Below are 17,912 nucleotides of genomic sequence, written 5' to 3'. Positions count from 1 at the left end.
CTGGAATTTCAGGCAAGAGAGAAGGAACGAGAAAGGGAATACCAGCTTCGAAAGCTGGACCTTAAAAAGAGGCCTTAGATGCTGAGGAAAGTTCTCATGATGAAAAAACATTCAACCTAAAACCTAGTGGTGAGATGTTTAAGTTTGTGCAAGCATGCTCAAAGTTTGAGGAAAGGGATGTAGAGGCATTCTTTATTTCATTTGAAAAGGTGGCTAAGCAAATGAAGTGGCCAAAAGAAATTTGAACATTACTGTTAGTCTAGGTTGGTAGGTAGAGCTCATGAAGTTTATGCTTCACTTTCAGAAGAAGTATTAGTGGATTATGATGTAGTAAAAAAGGCTAATCTGATTGCATATGAGTTAGTCCCTGAGGCATACAGGGAGAAATTTCAGAATATAAGGAAACAGCCTGGGCAGACCTTTATTGAGTTTGAGAGGGTAAAGCAAAATAATTTTGACTGTTGGATACCAGCATTAAAGGCAGAGACAACATATGAAGCACTTAGGGAAATAATTCTCTTGGAAGAAATTAAAGATTCACTTCCTCTTGTAGTTAGAACCCATGTTGAAGACCAGAAGGTTAAGACAGAAAGACAGGCAGCGGAGATGGCTGACAATTATGAACTGGTCCATAAATCTAAATCTTTTTTCTATCGTTCCCATAAAGCAGAGAAGGATAGAAGATGGGAAGATGAAAGGAAGGCAAGTAGACAGCGAAGAGAAGGGGCAGCTAGAAATTCCCAGGAAATATCTCCTCAGACCAGAAAGGAAGGTGCTGTGGGTAGAAGTGACATTCAAAAGCCTAAGTGTTTTCATTGTAACAAGGTGGGACATGTTTGGGCAGATTGCTGGTAATTAAACAGTAGACCTATTGCAGTAGTAGGAATGTCTAAGGAATCCTCAGGAAAGATTACATCAGAAAAGGAAATGGTTGTTAAAACTGTAGCAGTAATACAGGTGAAACGTGTTCCCTCAGAACATACAGGAAAGGGAATATGGTTCAAGGCAGTCCAGAGAATTCTTTTTTGATCACTTGTGAAGGAAGTCAGGCTATTAGAGGGTCTGGATGTTTTGTGTCAAAGGGAAAAGTGTTCCCTTACTCCTCCAACAAAATAAGTAAACAGATTAAAATTTTGAGAGATACAGGGGAAGATCAGCATTGATGGCTGATGATACAATTTGTGTTCCAGGCAGTTTTATGAAAGGAAAAGTATTGATAAGAGATATTAATGGAATTTATGAACCTGTTTCTTTGCGTAAAGTTAACTTACAAAGTCACTTTGTAAATGGAATTGTTACAGTGGGAAATAATCCTAATTCACCTATTGAAGGGGTAGATTTTATTCTGGGTAATGATTTGGCTGGTGGAGACAGTAATGTGGCAATGACTGTATTACAGCAGGTGTTTGATCATGCTGATCTTAACCAACTTCAGAAAACTATTGTGGCCAAAAATTAGATGCTTTTTGCCGATAACAAGCAATTGAAGGAAAACTTGATTGATGTAGAAAACCAAATTTCATGAATGAAAGAGGAGTTTGATAATGAAAGAAGAGAATTGGTGAGATCAATTGAGAATCAGTTGCAGAAAGTAGAACACTTGACTGAGGACTCGAAATGTCTAAATGATAAACTTGTAGAAGCAAACTTAACAAAGGTCAATCTTCAGTGAAAACTTGAACTTCAAGCATCAGAAGTTGCTGTGAAATATCATGGAATATGCCTTGAACAAGAAAAGGAATTATTGGTAAATCAGACTAATTGGTTGAATGCAGAATTAAAAACCAAAACTAACGAACTGTTAGAGCTTGGTCGTGGAAAGAGCAATGAGATTCTTGAATTTCAATGCAAACTGGTGAACATGAAGGAGAAGATGTGTGGTATGGTATGCCACAGTTCAAAAGTTGAATTGTGGTCCAGTTGAGCAAAGAACTGATTAAAGTAAAATTACTGATGTATCAACCACAGTAATGGACAATGTGAAAACAACTGATGTGACTGCAGAATTGGAAATCAAGAATTGCCAACAAAAAGGACAAAGTGCAAAATGGCCTGGAAGAGTCAATTACCAGAGACACTGATTTACAAGTGCTTGCCTGTGCTGATATACAAAATACAGCAGTTGGAATCCAGGCAAGTGGATAGTTTGCAAAAGACCATTAAAAACCTATAAAGGAGTGGAATGATATAGTTTGTGAGTTATGTAAAAGAGTTGAAGGGTTGGAACGAACTATGAAACTCCACAGAGAGAATATAATTGACATTGCTGAAAGAGAAGTCAGAAAGACCTGTTCAAAATGGGATCTGGAGAAACAACAATATCACCAGAAATTCAAAGATCCAACCAAGCAGGAGTACGAAACCCTTTTGCGTGAACATAAAAAGCATCTCAACAACATCATAGAAATGATGAAAAGAGACTTTGACCAGAGAAGAAATGAGATGTTAACTCACAAACATGGCATTTTTACTTTGCTAAATTGAAATGAGAATTTACCACATTTGAGTTCGGAAAATGAATTTGAAGATGGAATTACGCCTACAGCGAACGAAAAGGACGATTGGGCTGTAGACTTAAATGAAACATTCTTTTGCAATAAGTGGAAAAAGAAAAATAAGAGTTGAGTTATAATACTGTGATGTATTAATTCTACTAATCGTATTGCATTGATTGACTTTGTTTTGCTTCAATCTTTGTAATTGTACAATATGATGTGTAATTGTGAAACAAGATAGAACATTTATTTGTATAGTATGTAATAAGCTATTGTTAGAAGTTTATGATAAATTTGTGAGAGGTGGATGTAAGGCCATTGTAAAGAAACCTTTACAGTTGTGAAGTTTTCTTTCCTCCAAAGGCAGAGGTGTTAGGAAATATAGATAGTTTAAATAAATTTAATTTGTATTTGTAGGTGTTAGGAATGAGTTTTAGCTTTAATGTTTAAGTTTGATTTCTATTTCTGTATCTGTGTGTTAAGAAAAGGTCAAATTAAGGTCAAACTAGGTTTTAGTTTCTCTTTAAAAGGTGACTGCATTTCTACTGAGAGTTTATGACAGTTGCAGCTAAGTTAAACAAACAAGAATAGAGAAACTGGGCTGTTGCCTAGCAACAGGGGTCCAGGGAGGCAGGTCCCTCCCACAGACATACAGAGGAAACGAGAAACAGCAGTTTGATTTGGAAGCTCTTTGAGTTCAATTGGTTTTGAAAGTAGCTGCCAGGAGGGACTGGAGCAAAGGGGACAGATAGCCAGTCCCAAGCTAAATAAAAACCCCAAAATCCAGGGGTATGGACCTTGTTTTTTTTTGTTGCCTATAGATTTCTGTGAGGGGTCTTGTGGGACAGTGGGCAGCATCCTTGCCACTGAGCCAGAAGCTCTTGGTTCAAGTCCCACTCCAGGAATTGATGGCCAAGGAAGATGCATTCATAATGCGGTCAAACAGGTTGAGTATCAACTTGTAAATCCTTCCAACATACATCAATGACAGGCAGTAAGAGCAGGAGAGATTCCTGGTCAGCCATCTGCAGAAGACAAGGCAAACCATTGCAGCCAAGCATAACCATGAAACAATCACAAGTAGTCCATGGTTGCCAATGCCCTTTCAGGGCATGGAACCTGAAGAGAGCGAAAGATATGTGTTCCTATGACAGCCCGGGGAGATACCCATTAGGAGTCTATCATCTTTATACTTACATTTCAAATGAACTTAAATAGCAATTTGTTGGAGATTTTGTATTCTATAAATTCTGTGTGAGAAACATCTTTATTTTGCATCCAGCCAACACAGTATGAATTGCAGGAACATTTTAAAACCTTTCTGTGTAGAATGATGTAAATGCCACTAGCCTTTAAATCGTGTTATTTTTCCAGCTATACTGAAGATGTTCATCACAATGATTCAGCTGGTTATTTTGTACTTGGAGGCAGCAACCATGTGCGTGGTTTTGAGGGATTCATTGGTCCTGTGAAATTATATCGGCTCCTGGCCCTAACAGGACAAGAGGTAACTTCCAAACTCCAATCACGTGAATGCACGCACAAAAATGTTCGCTGTTTTCTCCACCAGAATGTTTGGACCTGTATGTTTGCTGTCACCCACCTTAGTTTTGAATGTTCAGATGTTTGACAGATGACTAACCTCATTTATATGACAAAACTGCTTCAAGAATATTGTGGAAGGGAAACACACACAGCCAGAATTCATACAAAAGCAAAATATTGCAGATGCTGGAAACCTGAAATAAAACTGGAAATCAGGCAGCATTTTTGGAGAGGCACACAGAGTTCATGGCCTGAATTTTCATCCTTGAAGCGAGTAGCAGGAGTCGGAAAAATTCCAGCTGGGCTCGCCGCCTCAAGAGAAAGTGCCTGCGACGGTGAGATCCCCATTGCCAGGTAGTGGGTGCAGGCTGGAGTCAGGCCAGTGGACCCGGGAAGAAGTTCAAAGGCAACCACGGGCCGCCAGGTGTGGAGGCAGGCTGTTTAAAATGCCCACCTCGGCGCTGTGGGCTTCGCTCAGTTAAAATAAAAGAAAAAGGCCCTCCAGCCTTCGCCACTCACAGCCCCTCAACCTCCCCCCGCTCCCCTCTCTCCACATACTACCTATACCTCATTCATATCAGTTCATGCCCCCATGCCAGGGTATACCCCCACCCACGCCATGGCCCCTCATGCTCCCTATGCCAAGCTCTGACACTCCAACCCTGGCAACCTCCTTAAAGATGCTCCTTAAAAACATAAAATAAATGCTGTGGATGCTGGAAATTTGAAATAAAAACAAAATGCTGGAAACTTCAGCAGGTCTGGCAGCATCTGTGGAGAAGGAGACAAAGTTAACGTTTCAAGCCTGTATGACTCTTCTTCAGAGCAACATTTGCTGCATTAGATGTACGTTTTGATGGCAAGATAGTTTCTGGGTCAAACTCCAATATAATGACAATAGTTGAGGGGCTTGATGGAATGGGAGGCTGGGGGTGGTGGAAGTTGCACGCAAGAATGAAGAGGCATCTTAGAACGCTACAGAAATCAATACCTCAGATGTATTATGCCCCTCGAAACCAAGAAACCAGGAAATCTAAAATGATGGAACAAATAGCCCGAGGGCTTTACATTTATTCAGTCATTTGGGTCCATGATATGTGTACAGAAGGCACTTTGATTAGCTGAGAACATGACAAAATTCATTGGGAGTCATTTGAAAATAAAACTCTGATAAGCTTACAAAATATGTCAATCCTGAAAACTTCATACAGTAAATGTTTCTCTCTTCTTCCCTCCTCTTTCACCTTCATTACTAAATAAACTAATGCAATATTATCTTTTCAATAAATGTGCATGATGGCAAGTGGGCAAAGGATCTCTGTGCCATCAAGAACTATTTATGTTTGTTTTTAACACAAGTTCATCTGTATTTAAGGTAATTTCTTATGTTTGCAGATTTCAAATCCCCTTGTAACTAATCATAACTTCCATAAACATATTGAACAGTACAATAAAAAATGCAAATACCTCACGACACTTATCAGGAAGTATTTTCAGACTCTTGGATTACACAAGGAGATACAACAAATGAGTAAGTAAACTTAAGTTTATGGAGCTATTCAGAGAATGAAATTATCGACATATACACATACATGTGCAAGCAAAAGAAATATCAATTGTTACATAGAATCTGAATGTAGAGGAAATAATGAGCTAATTAAAGGTTATGATAAGAAGCTAATGATTTACTCAGTTGCAAATTATAAGTTCCAATGAAGTGCTAATCATCGCAAGGAACCCAACACAGAAGACACAGGTGTAAATTGAAATGTTCAGTAAACTTGTTTTGCAGGCTATAGTATATTAGCATAATAGTATATTATTTGTAAGCCTTAGGCTTATCAAGCTTTCTGGGCTGGATGAAGGAGGTGGATAGTAATTCTTTTTAACCACTAACGACATCGTGGGGGAGGAAAAGAAGAGGGTGATTCTTTTGTCCACATGCAGGAGCAAAATAAACGGGCTGATCCACAATCTCACGTCACCTAACACCCCCGACTCAAAGACTTTCAACGAGTTAATAAAAATTGTACAAAACCACCTGAGACCAAAGCCCTCAGTCACTATGCAGCGCTTCAAGTTCAATTCAAGGAATTGGCTTCCAGGGGAGACAATAGATGACTATGTTGCTATTTTAAAGGCATTAACTGAACATTGTGAATTCAGAACACCTGTTAGTGTTATGTTGAGAGACTGACTGGTATCCGGGATTGGAGATGATACTATTCAAAGGCGTTTGCTAACCAAAGCTAATCTAGACTTCAACAATGCATTAGAATTAGCTACAGCCATGGAGACTGCTGTTAGAAATTCAGAAGCTATAAGGGATGCGCTAAATGGCGCCATCCATCTGGTAGGATAGGACTGACCGGCAACAAAAGGCGTGAAAACATCAGACCCCACAGAAAGGCGGGAAATGCCCCTTATGTACAGATCAGTAAAAACAGCAGTGCTACAGTGAAAACCCACAAAATGAATGAGAGAAATGCATCCAGGCATCTAGTCGGTGATTGACAATTCAAACAAGCCGAATGCTTTTTCAGCCACCGCTATTGTCATATACTGCAGAGATAGGCTGAGACAGCATTTTAAAGACAAAGAGAAAAATCATGAAATGTATCTCAGGGAAGAACTAGAAGAAATAGAATCAGACATCCATTCATTATATAACCTGAAAGTGGGCAGAACCGAGCCAATCCAAGTAGTTATTATAGTCAATAGACAACCCATTAAAATGGAAGTTGATACTAGAGCGTCGATGTCCGTCATTGGAGAACATACATTCAGGTACTTGAATAAAGGAACCCATCCTTTAAGATTGGAAGTTTTGGACACTAGTCTGAAAACATACACGTGTGAAGAAATAAGACTGAAAGGGATATGTCAAGTCAAGGTGGAGTATGAGAAACAGTCTACAAAATTACCCCTATTGGTAATGTCAGGCAGGGGACCAAGTCTCCTCGGAAGGAACTGGCTGGGAGAGAGAAACCTTGAGGGCCCGCTAAGTTCCCAATTGGAAACCAGAAGCGCTATTGCAGAAAAAAATGAGTGTACGAAAACCCAATGGGAGAAGCCCGTAGAAGTGTTACACTGGGACAGAGATCAAGCTGAAGTCAGCATCCGTCTAAAAGAAAAGGAAACCCTACTAAAGGACTTTCGTGCGCTACAAAATTCAATCAGCTCCCAATTTTTGCCACTGAAAAGTTATGAAGAAGAAAAGGAAGAGTTAAACTTGTCTCTGGTTGAGTTAAGGAATGAATTAGCTGAGAAGGGGCAACAATATCGGATTCTCCAGGAAATTATTAATGAGAATAAGAAAGAATTAAAAGAGCTGAAGCAGCAGCTGTGTAAAAGCCCTGAAGCTTTAAAACTAGAAGGCCTTGAGTTTTCAGAACAGCTGTCAGAAAACCCGACTACTGAGCTCGCTCACGTTCAGCTCACGCCCGAGTCTAACCAATAATGAAATTAATGAGAAGACTGAGATATGGATCAGTGCTACCAAGAAAAGGACACACAGGAATAAAAAGAGGAATTATTGACAATCCTGAAAGAAAAACAAATTTAAAAAAATTCCTTTTCCTCTTTCTCCTCCCTTCACACCTCATGCAGCTCACCGCTTTGTTGCTTTGTGCTGGTTGCCTTTTATCTGTCTCAGCCTGGAGGGGAGGGGCAGCAGGAGTGAATGTGACCACACCCGGAAGATGGTGAAATCATCCACTGAGGAGCCTAGTGGACATTTGTCTCCTGAAAAGGAGGTCTTGGAAAAACCAGCCGAGGTTGTTGAACTGCGACGCTCAACACACCTGAGAAAGTCTTCAGAGAGACTTGATTTGTAAATAGTTATTACTGTAAATAGTTAACATATTATTAAGTTTGTCAACTATTTTTTAAGTAATGGGGGAGGGATGTCGTAAAGTGGAGTACCATGTGCCTTTAAGAGAATGCAAGTGGACTAACCATGTGACAGTACGTACCAATCAATGTACAACGGGGGGGCTACTGGTTAATTGTAAGTCTAGAGGTGGTGGTGGTTGTGGGAGCACGCAAGGATTTAGTGCTCTGCCTTCTGTTGCAATAAACAATCACAGTTTGTTCTTATGTTGGTCTCTTTCTGTTATTGATAGCGAGCATCAACGAACAAGTGTATATGAAGGCGCAATTCAAGCTTACTCGACTAGTGTACTCATAAACTCGACATAAAAGTCGTTAAATTTGTTTTTGAATGAATTACACACAACTTGTAGAGTCCCCTTTAATTTCTCTAATATCACTCCTGAAATTGCTATTGTGATGGAAATTTCCTATTGTTTTCTCATGGAATGATTCCCATAAAGAAGGAATTAACTTACAGATCAAAAGACAGCTGAGTACAGTAAGCGACAGAGATCCACTTTGCATATTTTGTCAGGAGACATCCATATTGTAAATTATGGAAATTCTTCACAATTTAACAATGATTATCCATGATTATTTATTTGTTTACAGATAGAAACAACAATTATTATTTAGAGTTGGTCACTAAATATGGACCAATAAACTACGATGAAGAAAAATGTGCAGTGCGTCCCTGGGGGATAAGAACGGAGAAGAAACACAAGGCTTTATTTGATCTACTTCAGACAATGGCTTTGCAACCAATTTTAGGTAATTGCAAAGTGTTTTGTTACAATCCCTGTAGACACCAATAACTTTTAAAAAGAGTTTTGAATTCTTAGTGACTGACTTGAAGGAATCGATGACGAGATTTAAAGTTAAGACTTTTACAGTAACAAACTAAAATCAACAACGCCAAACAGTATTAATAGGCAACAAATGCACTAAACTACAGAAAAAATCCCTTATTAGTGTTTTAACACATTTGAAAACTCCGCGCAACATTTATACACTACCACACACCCTCTGCAGAATTGTAATCTTTACAGGAATCAGTCCAAAGTTATTCCCAGCTTTCAACAAGCTCGCTTCTCCCTGTTTTCGCTGAGTCATAATGTTTAGTGATAGTCAAAATGCCGAACGGACTTCCAGCAGCTTATTCTGGTGACTCCTTCCCCAGACCACGCCAGGATAAATCTTCCACTGCCCTTAAAAGTTCTACGAGTCCCATCTGTTTGACCAGAGAACGCCTTCCCACCTGCATTCTGTCTGACAGCTAACAGAAAAAACACTACCCCCTCTGCTGACTGCAGTAGCTGATGTCCCTGTCTCTGGGCAGAATTATCCGTGCTCGTCGGGAAACCCAGTTTGCAACTGTCGACTCAGCCTGCCGATGGTGGGCCATGTGTCCCACCATCGGACATCCGGAACCTCATTGTAATACGCCAGCATATTATAGGGCCAGCCCACCAGACTCATCACCCCCAACTGCGCCCCCCCATCCATCCAGCCCCCGCCGCTGGATCGTCCGCCCATGTCACTGTGATTGCACTTCAACATGTTTCACAGCAGCATGTAAAAGGCGTGCACTTGGCAGGCTGCACTTTGAGGGGAACTTGGAGGTGAGTGCACATGAAGGATGCCTGTTGAACTTCTAGAGGAGAAGAGGTAGCTGGAGTGAGGTCAAACTGCCCCGCACCCACTGGTGTACACACTGTTGGAGGCTAACTGGTGTCAGCAATGGAGTTCAGCCCACACAGCAGTGCAGGAGTGACATCCTGGACCAAGGGCTCCATGGCGGCTGCCATCCTACCAGTGTTGACCTCGGTGCATTTACATGCCGGCGCTATCACCTCAGAGTGAAGGTGGACAGACTCCTCCATTGTGCCTTGCAATCTGTGGATTGTAGCGGACATCCCTTCCCAATGTTCCTGAGCTTACCTTTGCAGCTCCCGCAACTGTGACATGACCGAGCCCAGAGGCTCGTCATCTGACTTGGACTCAGCAAATCTATGGCTTCCAGCAGTCCTCTGAATGCTGGGGACCTGGAAAAAGCTTCAGCCACCTGCTGTGGATCAGAAAGTATAAGGTGTTCACCAGATTGTGATCCCGAGGTTACCCTAAAGTTGGATCCCACCAAGGTGTTTCTCTCTGCACTGGTGGAGGGTGTGGGTGCGCGCTGTGACAGGATATCAATCTGCAAATGGAAGTATACAATTCAAAGTTACACAATTTCATTTGTGACTTGCAAATTATGGAGGAAGTCTGCCATTTTCCAGTTTTTTTTCTTGCAAGGAATGTTATGTCTACACCTCATAATCTATATTCATTGACAAAGTGACATCAATAAGAGGATGCATTTAAGATCATCTAGCCACTAAGCTAAATAGATCCTCGGCATCCTTCAGTTGATATCCTCTTCCAAATTAAAATGTGAAACTATAATTCAGAGATTATTTAGAAAATGACAAAATGGGCTGCAGCCTGTTAGAGAAATGTAACTCCATTCAGACTAAACTACAGAAAAAACGTCCCTTGCTAGTTTTTTAAAATGCTCGAAAACCCCACACCACATTTATACGTTACAATATTCCAATTTACGTAAAGGAAAGTTAAATTGTTCTAGGAAGCTGTGCATTTTCCATGTGACAAAGGACTTTATCCCTGAAATTCTCGTGTAGGGTACAAATATGGCATGATTCCTCATTTATTTTTTATTGAGTTAATGCCTCTGCTAAAATCATGAAAAAAATAATTTCAGATGATCATGTTAAGCATTTTACTTTTGTATCTTAGTTCCCATGGATCTATAAAATAATCTATCCAAAAATATTGGAATAGTTTAGGGGCTTACAAGGGAAACAGAGCAGAGATAGATGTTATTAAGTAATTAACTTTGCAAAGTGTATGTTTCTTTTTTTTGTATAGTTTTCAGTATCTTTACAAATCTTTTTTGTGATCTTGTGCTTAGACTCCACTCAGTCACCAAACCTACGATCTACACTTATTAAAGTTGGTGAGAAACTTTTCCAGAAGACAGTAGAAATACTTGTTCGTCCAGACAGTACCGAGCAAATGGACCACCTGATCACTTCATTAATGGAAGCTAGCTGCTGTGGTTACCACAGAGCAGCCTACTTCCTGGCAGTTATTTTTGAGACTGGTTTAGGTGTGGAAATACAGCCCTTACAGGTAATGCAATCAATGGGATTGACCATTTCAATTTTATTACCTAGTTAAAATGAAAGGTCCTTTCATGTGTTGCGTTTTTTAATTTTGCTGTAGCTTTTTCCACGTTATAAATTTTCTAAAAGCAGACAGGGTAGATTGGTGCTGATGTGAACTGGTTTTGAAACTCTTCAACAATATGACTTAAATCGTATTATAAATGTTTGATGGTGGCAGACAGGTCAAACTGACCTTGATTTGCTGTAAAGCCAAGGTGGTTTTGACCTGTTTCCCAAGATCTGTGCTCCAGTAAAAATCATAGGAATTGCTAGGCAAGAAAAGACCCAAGGTCCATCACAGATGCTGCCAGACCTGCTGAATTTTTCCAGCAATTTGTTTTTATTTCAGAGTTCCAGCATTCGCAGTATTTGCTTTTATTATACCAAGGTTCATCTAGTTTGCCTTTTACCATCCTGGTAGTCATATTATGTAACAATGTTGGAGCTGTTGACTAATTATAGCAATAAATCTTCATCAATTAGCCTACATCAGACCCATATATCTGGTGATGAAAATCCTGATGTCAACAGTCACCTGTTTTTCCTAGGTGTGCTACATTAACCACATGTCTCAAATTACTTATATACTGTATTGCTATAATTTCTGTAAGAAATCTATCTATTTTGTATTTGAATGAATGAATACCATTTGCTTCCATTATCTCAGCTGGAGGCCTGTTCCACAGATTGATGACTCTCTCAGTAAAATAATGGTCCTGCTATTTACTTGAGGCTGAGAAAAGAGTTTGAGGCAGGGGGAGAGGGGCGCATGGAGGAGGTGCGGTGGGGGAGATTTTCAGAAAGGATAGCCTAAAATATGAGTTTTCCCAAATCCAGATGCCTTGCAGAATTTAACCACGCATTGTCTTTTTCTTAGCTTTCTCAAAAGGCCTCTTGCCTGAAGCCAGCCAAATTGACAAGCTAGTTGCTATCAGGCAGGAAAGCAGCCAGGGAGTGGAAACCAGGTCAAACATCTTGGCGTTGGGGGGTTGTTTGGACATCCTGGGAGGTGTGGTTTTTGGATGTTGGAAGTGTTAACCCCTGATATCGTGGGGTCGGCGGAGGGTGGAGGGAGTTGGGAGACGTACATCACAGGTAGAAATTAGCTGATCATAGTGGAGTGTCAGCTAATCATGGGGGTCCAATGGGGTGGATAAGCTTGTTGGACCTTGAAGATACTTTCCTGCTGCTTCTGTCCTACCAGCAGGGCAATAAAGACACAAACCTCTTGGATTCAGCTCTCACCTCCTCCTTTACCTGCTTGGATTCTGAGGCCAGGGAATCCTAGCCTCCAAGAGTTAAAAGTGAAAATAAACCTGTTTAAAATGGAGGCATGCAGCTGCTTTAAAAGATTTCAATGACCAACTCACCTCCTGAGCTCAGGTTCATTGTCAGCCCCAAACAGCCTCAATTAAAACCAAAAGTGATGGAGGTGGAACAAAAACAGAAAATGCTAGAAAAGCTCAGCAGGCCTAGCAGCATCTGTGAAGAGAGAAACAGAGTTCACGTTTTGAGTCGGTATGACCCTGCTCTGAAGAAGTGTCATACGGACGCAAAACTTCACTTCTGGCACTCTCTCTACAGATATTGCTAGACCTGCTGAGTTTTTCCAACATTTTGTGTTTTTGTTTCAGATTTCCAGCATCCGCAGTATTTTGCTTTTATCTTAGTGATGGAAGTGGGTTTGAAATTTATAAATGTATTTTTGTTCATACCTGCCCTTGGGTATTAAAATTACAGCCAGCACTGATGCTTTAATGGGCTGGATTTTCAGCCTTGAGGCAGGTTAGCGGGAGTTGGGAAATATCTTGGCTCGGCCCGCCTGCCTCCGAAGAAAGTGCTTGCAAAGATGGAATTTTCAATATGAGGGCATGATGCAGGCTGCATTCGGGCCAGCTGACCCAGGCGAGAGCTCGGAGGCAGCCACAGGGGTTATCGGGTGTGCAGGTGGGCTGTTTAAAAGGCCCCCCTTGGTGCTCTGGGACTTCATCCCAGTGATGATGAAAAAAGTAAAGCCCTCTATCGATCACCCCTCACACCTGCTCGCCTCCTCCATACACTCCCCATCCCCCAGCCATACCATCTTATAACACCCACCCCCCATGCCCTTCATTCCAAGCTATGGCACTTCCATGCCCATTCACCCACTATACAGTGTATAGAGCTAATGAACCCTATAGTGACAGTAGGATGTGTAAATAAAAAAGCTATAAAAAAGACATTAATTGATAACTTTCCTCTTTCTTGAAAAAAAATCTTTTTTACTACAGGCCAATAAAAGTATCAATCATCCAGACCATTTAAAGTATCAATAGCTGAAACTGCAAGCACTTGCAACCTCTTTAATCTTGTATAAATAGACATTGTGTAATTGACAGAAGAGATTAGAGATCCAGAGCTGTCAATCAAGCAATGTTTTCCCTGGGGCTCAGGTGTGTCAATGGACTAATGAATTTCTGGGCTCTCAGCCAAGCCTCATTATGCATTCTTGGCTAAAGATTGAAAGATACAGAAAGAAACAGCAGGCCAATGGAGAAAGAAATGGGAAGAATTTGAGTCAAATTAGGTACAGAAAGAGAAATCAATTGAGGGCAAAAAAGATTAGGTCAAGAAAGAAAGGGACAGAAAGAAAAAAAATAAGAAAACAATTTTAAAGTATCAAAAGCCTTTAAGAACAATTTATTAACTGCAGGATTGAGGCTCCACAGTTTCAATTGTTCCCTTTTGGTGGAGGAGGTTGAGTGACTTGGAAGGAACATAAATCTCCTCATTAAAAAGGTCCATAAGCTGTTAGGTACCAACTGTAGCTTTCTGTGGTGAGTTTAGGAAGTATTTATTCCTTGAAACTCACAGGGAGGATGAGGATGAGCTGCTGTTTTACAACTCATGGGTATCTCTTTCTCAATGCAAATATTTGGATAATCTACATACTAATAATGAAATGTCCCATTTAATTGGCAGTTATTTTGCCAGCAAATTTTGATCCATATTAAACTGTTTTGGCTGTGAACAGTGAGAGATGAAACAAACAGAGGCAGGATTTTCCAAGCAGATTTTGGTACCCTGCCATCATAGTCAAATGTGGATCAGAATCCTGCACTGTGTGAGGAACAGTCACCCAGCTGTGATTTTCCCCCAAATTGTCAATTAATGACTAGAGAGTGGGCTTGCCCTCCAATTAAGGACAGTGGGTTGCCTCTTGAAGCTGGAGGGCCAAAAGGAAGCCCTCCAGCCCATAGAGGTCAGCAGGCTGCTTTTTTCATTACAAAAAATGGCCACAGGAGCTAGGCCACCATTGTGGAGGGGAAACCCATCCATAGGGAGACCTGTAGTGGCAGCTAAAGCCAAGCAGGTGGGGAGGGCCTCTAAGCATGCCAGGAGCTAAGGCACCTTGGTCTGCAACCGGAAGGCTGCCTCTGGGCAGCTACACTGTTCCGCAACACCTCTGGGGACCTGGAGGCTGACTGGAAATTTCTGACAATAAACCTTAACAGTCTTATAACAAGCTGAACTGGCAGGTCACCCAGAGAGACAGGCAGAGATTTTTGACACTGAATATTGGAAACCAGTCAGGTAGCCAAAGTTAAGAGTGCGGGAGAGAAGAGTCAGAAATTATTTTCCTAATTTAAGTAAGTCCATCTCTCAAATAGAAGGAAAATTTAGTTTTTTCTTTGTTTTCTTTTATTGTGTAAGGATAGGTTGTATTGAGTGAATTAATTATTGTAATGTGTCCAATCATGGCTGTTGTTCTGTATGTTCACTTTCCTTTTAAATAAAGCAGTTTATCAATTTTAATTTACACTCTTGCCTCGCCTTACACATTATTATTTTGCAAGAGTACAGTTTATGTGCATAGTCTTTTTTAAGTTACGTGCATACTTTTGTGTTTATCCGACTGAGTCAAATGCTTTGTCAGTCATTAAAACCTCACCTACAAAGCCTAGGAATCAATTCCCTAATTTGTTGCTTTCTCTGCTCAGTACATTAAAGTGACAATTGAAAAGAACTACAAAATGCAACTTCTTGTAGTAAATTTTTGTAATCATCCTTTTTAAAAAATGGAATCTCATTGATATTTCATCAGGGCTTGTTGTACAGTCTGCTTGCTGCACAAGGAAATGACAGACTTGCCTTAATGCATCTTGGATATAAGCATGATCAAGGCATTGATGGTTACGCCCTGGACGACGATATATCATACAGTTACTACTTAAACGTTGCACAACAGACTGTTAATGATCGGCATGAATTTGATGGAGAACAGGTAAGTGTTATGGATTTGAATAAGACTTACAATAAAATACATAGCTGAAAATTAAATGACTAACGTGATTTAATTTGAGGGGGAAGCCTCACTGTCAGAATCAATATTTAAATAATCAGTTATCAAGAGTTATGAATTGTTATAAGATTATTGTTTTATTTTGTTTTTTAAGCTGTATGGATATTTTTAAGGGTACTGATGTATCAACCCTGTCTGAATTAAGATGTGGCTAAGTTATGGCCTGCCTGAAGTTGTCAGTTGTATTTCTGTGATTGATGTAGTTCACAGTTAGTGACCTCTCCAAACTGAATTCCCCAGTGACATCAGAGATCAGAAAACAAAATCAAAATTAATCCTTATACACTGGAGATTACTTTAGGAGGGCAATGATGTTGAAGTTTTGATTTATAATTCAAATAATTGGGTGCAAGGTATTATAAGCAGTAAAGTCCTGATGCTATCAATCTATGTCCTAAGAAAGGGTATGAATAACTGCATTGAAAGTGGATGACGTTCACACATGTTTGCATTGTTTTTGAATACTTAAATTTGAAACGCCAGTAGTAGGTAATTGTGAGAGTCAGTGCCCACCTGAATTTATGACAATCTATCATTTAGTTATTATGGAGTAATATTTGTAAACAATGTTTCATTTATGTCATTTTTGTTTGGATGGCTGTGTGTATCTGGCATGTTTCAAGGATAATAAATATTAAATTTGTATTTGTTTTTAACTAAATGTGGGGTACATCTTTCCTATTGATTGTAAGAGACTTTTACACTAGCCTGACACATCTGAACATGGATCCCCATTTGGCTTCTTAATCCAAAGCCAAAAATAATCCAAATCCTGATCCAGCCAGAAAACTGTGTCTCATTCAGACCCAAGTAATTTTTTTCTTAGTTCTGTCCTTGCTGCTAGAGTCTTCTAAGGAGAACAATGCTCTATTTTCAGCTGGTAAAGCCAAACAAAGGCTGTCTCATGTGACCTGATAAAGTTTTTCAAACACAGCCCCCAAAAAATTTCATATCATCTGATCAAAATGACATTGACAGCACCCGTGGAGGATCCCACTACATAGACTCTCGAGAATTGTTTCTGTGCTTTCATTATGCTGTTGTTTTCAGGATGATATTTACCCTGCTTTCCAGCAATATTTAAACCATTCAACACTGGGAGCAGATTCATGAAATTTGAAAAAAAAGTTACAAAATTCAAATAATTCAAAAGAAGCATTATACATCTGATTGCTATGTAGAAATGTGTGAATGCTTAAAATCTAGGCTCTGTTGCTGATTGGAGCTAGGCTTCACCTGTACGAAGCAAACAGCTAGATTGGCTGTCAGAGCAACAGTTCCTTAGATTCGGATATGGTGGGGGTGGGTGGTGTACAGGAGGCCGCCTCCTGGAGCCCTATCCAATTAAGGACAGCAGGTGGGTTCCTGAGGCTACATGCTGTTATGTATGTGCTCGGTTGCTGTATACTTAGATGACTGAATTGTCTCAGAACAATGCAGTGATGATTCTAATTCTAAATCTTTATTTATAATTCTTCAAAACATCGCAGAACTTACAGAATTACCAACACACATGATCTTTGCTAGATCCCAGATCCTTTCTGCAACTTTCTCAAGGTTTGTTAACTCTCTAGCTCCACCCACAGACATAAGCAATCAAGCAAGTGTATAAGGATTAGTTACCATACTAGCATAATCAAACACAGATGAAACAAACCATTGAACACTATGCACGCCTAATCAGAGAGCCTTCAGCTTTGAATGGCCAGCAGCCCCACTGGGAAAGGTGGGTCATTGCTCAGGCAGAAAGGAGAGCATGAGAGTGCCTCAAAATTGAAGTACCCTCAGAAATGTGCATAACATCTTAAAAATAAAGAGGGCTGAACTCAATATGTGCTTCGGAGTGGCAGGGAAACTCATCCAGATGATTGTTTGGGCCACAGTTGCAGCCCTTCCTGCCCATAATTGGTCCATAGAGCCCCAGCTCTGATGGCTTTCCAGCCTGCTGCCGTGCAGCCATTTTTCCGGAGCTGCACTCAGTAAGAGGCAGCTCTGATGCAGGCAAGATCGTGGCAAAGTCCTTTCAGTTCCCCTCAATAAGCCCTTAATTGGCTTCCTGCCACTGCTGGGAGTGTAGCTTCTCCAGCAATATTGCCTAGATGAGGGAACACGTCGGTCCGCTGACCCAATGTAGAATGTCCTGATTTCACTCCTTTTCTGCCTCCAATCCTGCCTGTTCTCATAAAATTCTGCCCCACCATCTCTGTGAAACACTGTGATTAAGTAGCTCAGGTCTGACAAGTGAATCACTTAATGGAACACAAATATTCTGTTCTTCATAAACTGCTGTGATTTGATGGACCGTACTTTGTTGACATATCTATAGTATTTTTCCATTCTCCCATCAGTTCTTTTGTGCAGTCAAAGTAAGTGAGCTACTGTCAGTGATAGGATAACTTGTTAATAAAAACTGCTGGCTCAGCATGCCTG

At 40.4% G+C, this 17,912-nt stretch overlaps 1 protein-coding gene across 2 annotated transcripts in view; it reads left to right on the top strand.

Annotated features, from left to right (window-relative positions):
• Positions 1–17,912, top strand: part of LOC144682988 (protein sel-1 homolog 3-like) — a 102,561-nt gene that overhangs the window by 40,978 nt on the left and 43,671 nt on the right. For both annotated transcript variants that reach the window (XM_078545927.1, XM_078545935.1), the window contains 5 exons: positions 3,870–4,002; positions 5,436–5,571; positions 8,526–8,684; positions 10,885–11,105; positions 15,225–15,404. In XM_078545927.1, the coding sequence (XP_078402053.1) occupies positions 3,870–4,002; positions 5,436–5,571; positions 8,526–8,684; positions 10,885–11,105; positions 15,225–15,404 (829 nt within the window). The remainder of the gene's footprint in view (positions 1–3,869; positions 4,003–5,435; positions 5,572–8,525; positions 8,685–10,884; positions 11,106–15,224; positions 15,405–17,912) is intronic.

This window comes from Cetorhinus maximus, chromosome 1 (genome assembly GCF_964194155.1).
Source record: "Cetorhinus maximus chromosome 1, sCetMax3.hap1.1, whole genome shotgun sequence".
Lineage (NCBI taxonomy): Eukaryota > Metazoa > Chordata > Chondrichthyes > Lamniformes > Cetorhinidae > Cetorhinus > Cetorhinus maximus.
The sequence above is the reverse complement of the archived record's forward strand: the minus strand, read 5'-3'. Positions and strand labels throughout refer to the sequence as shown.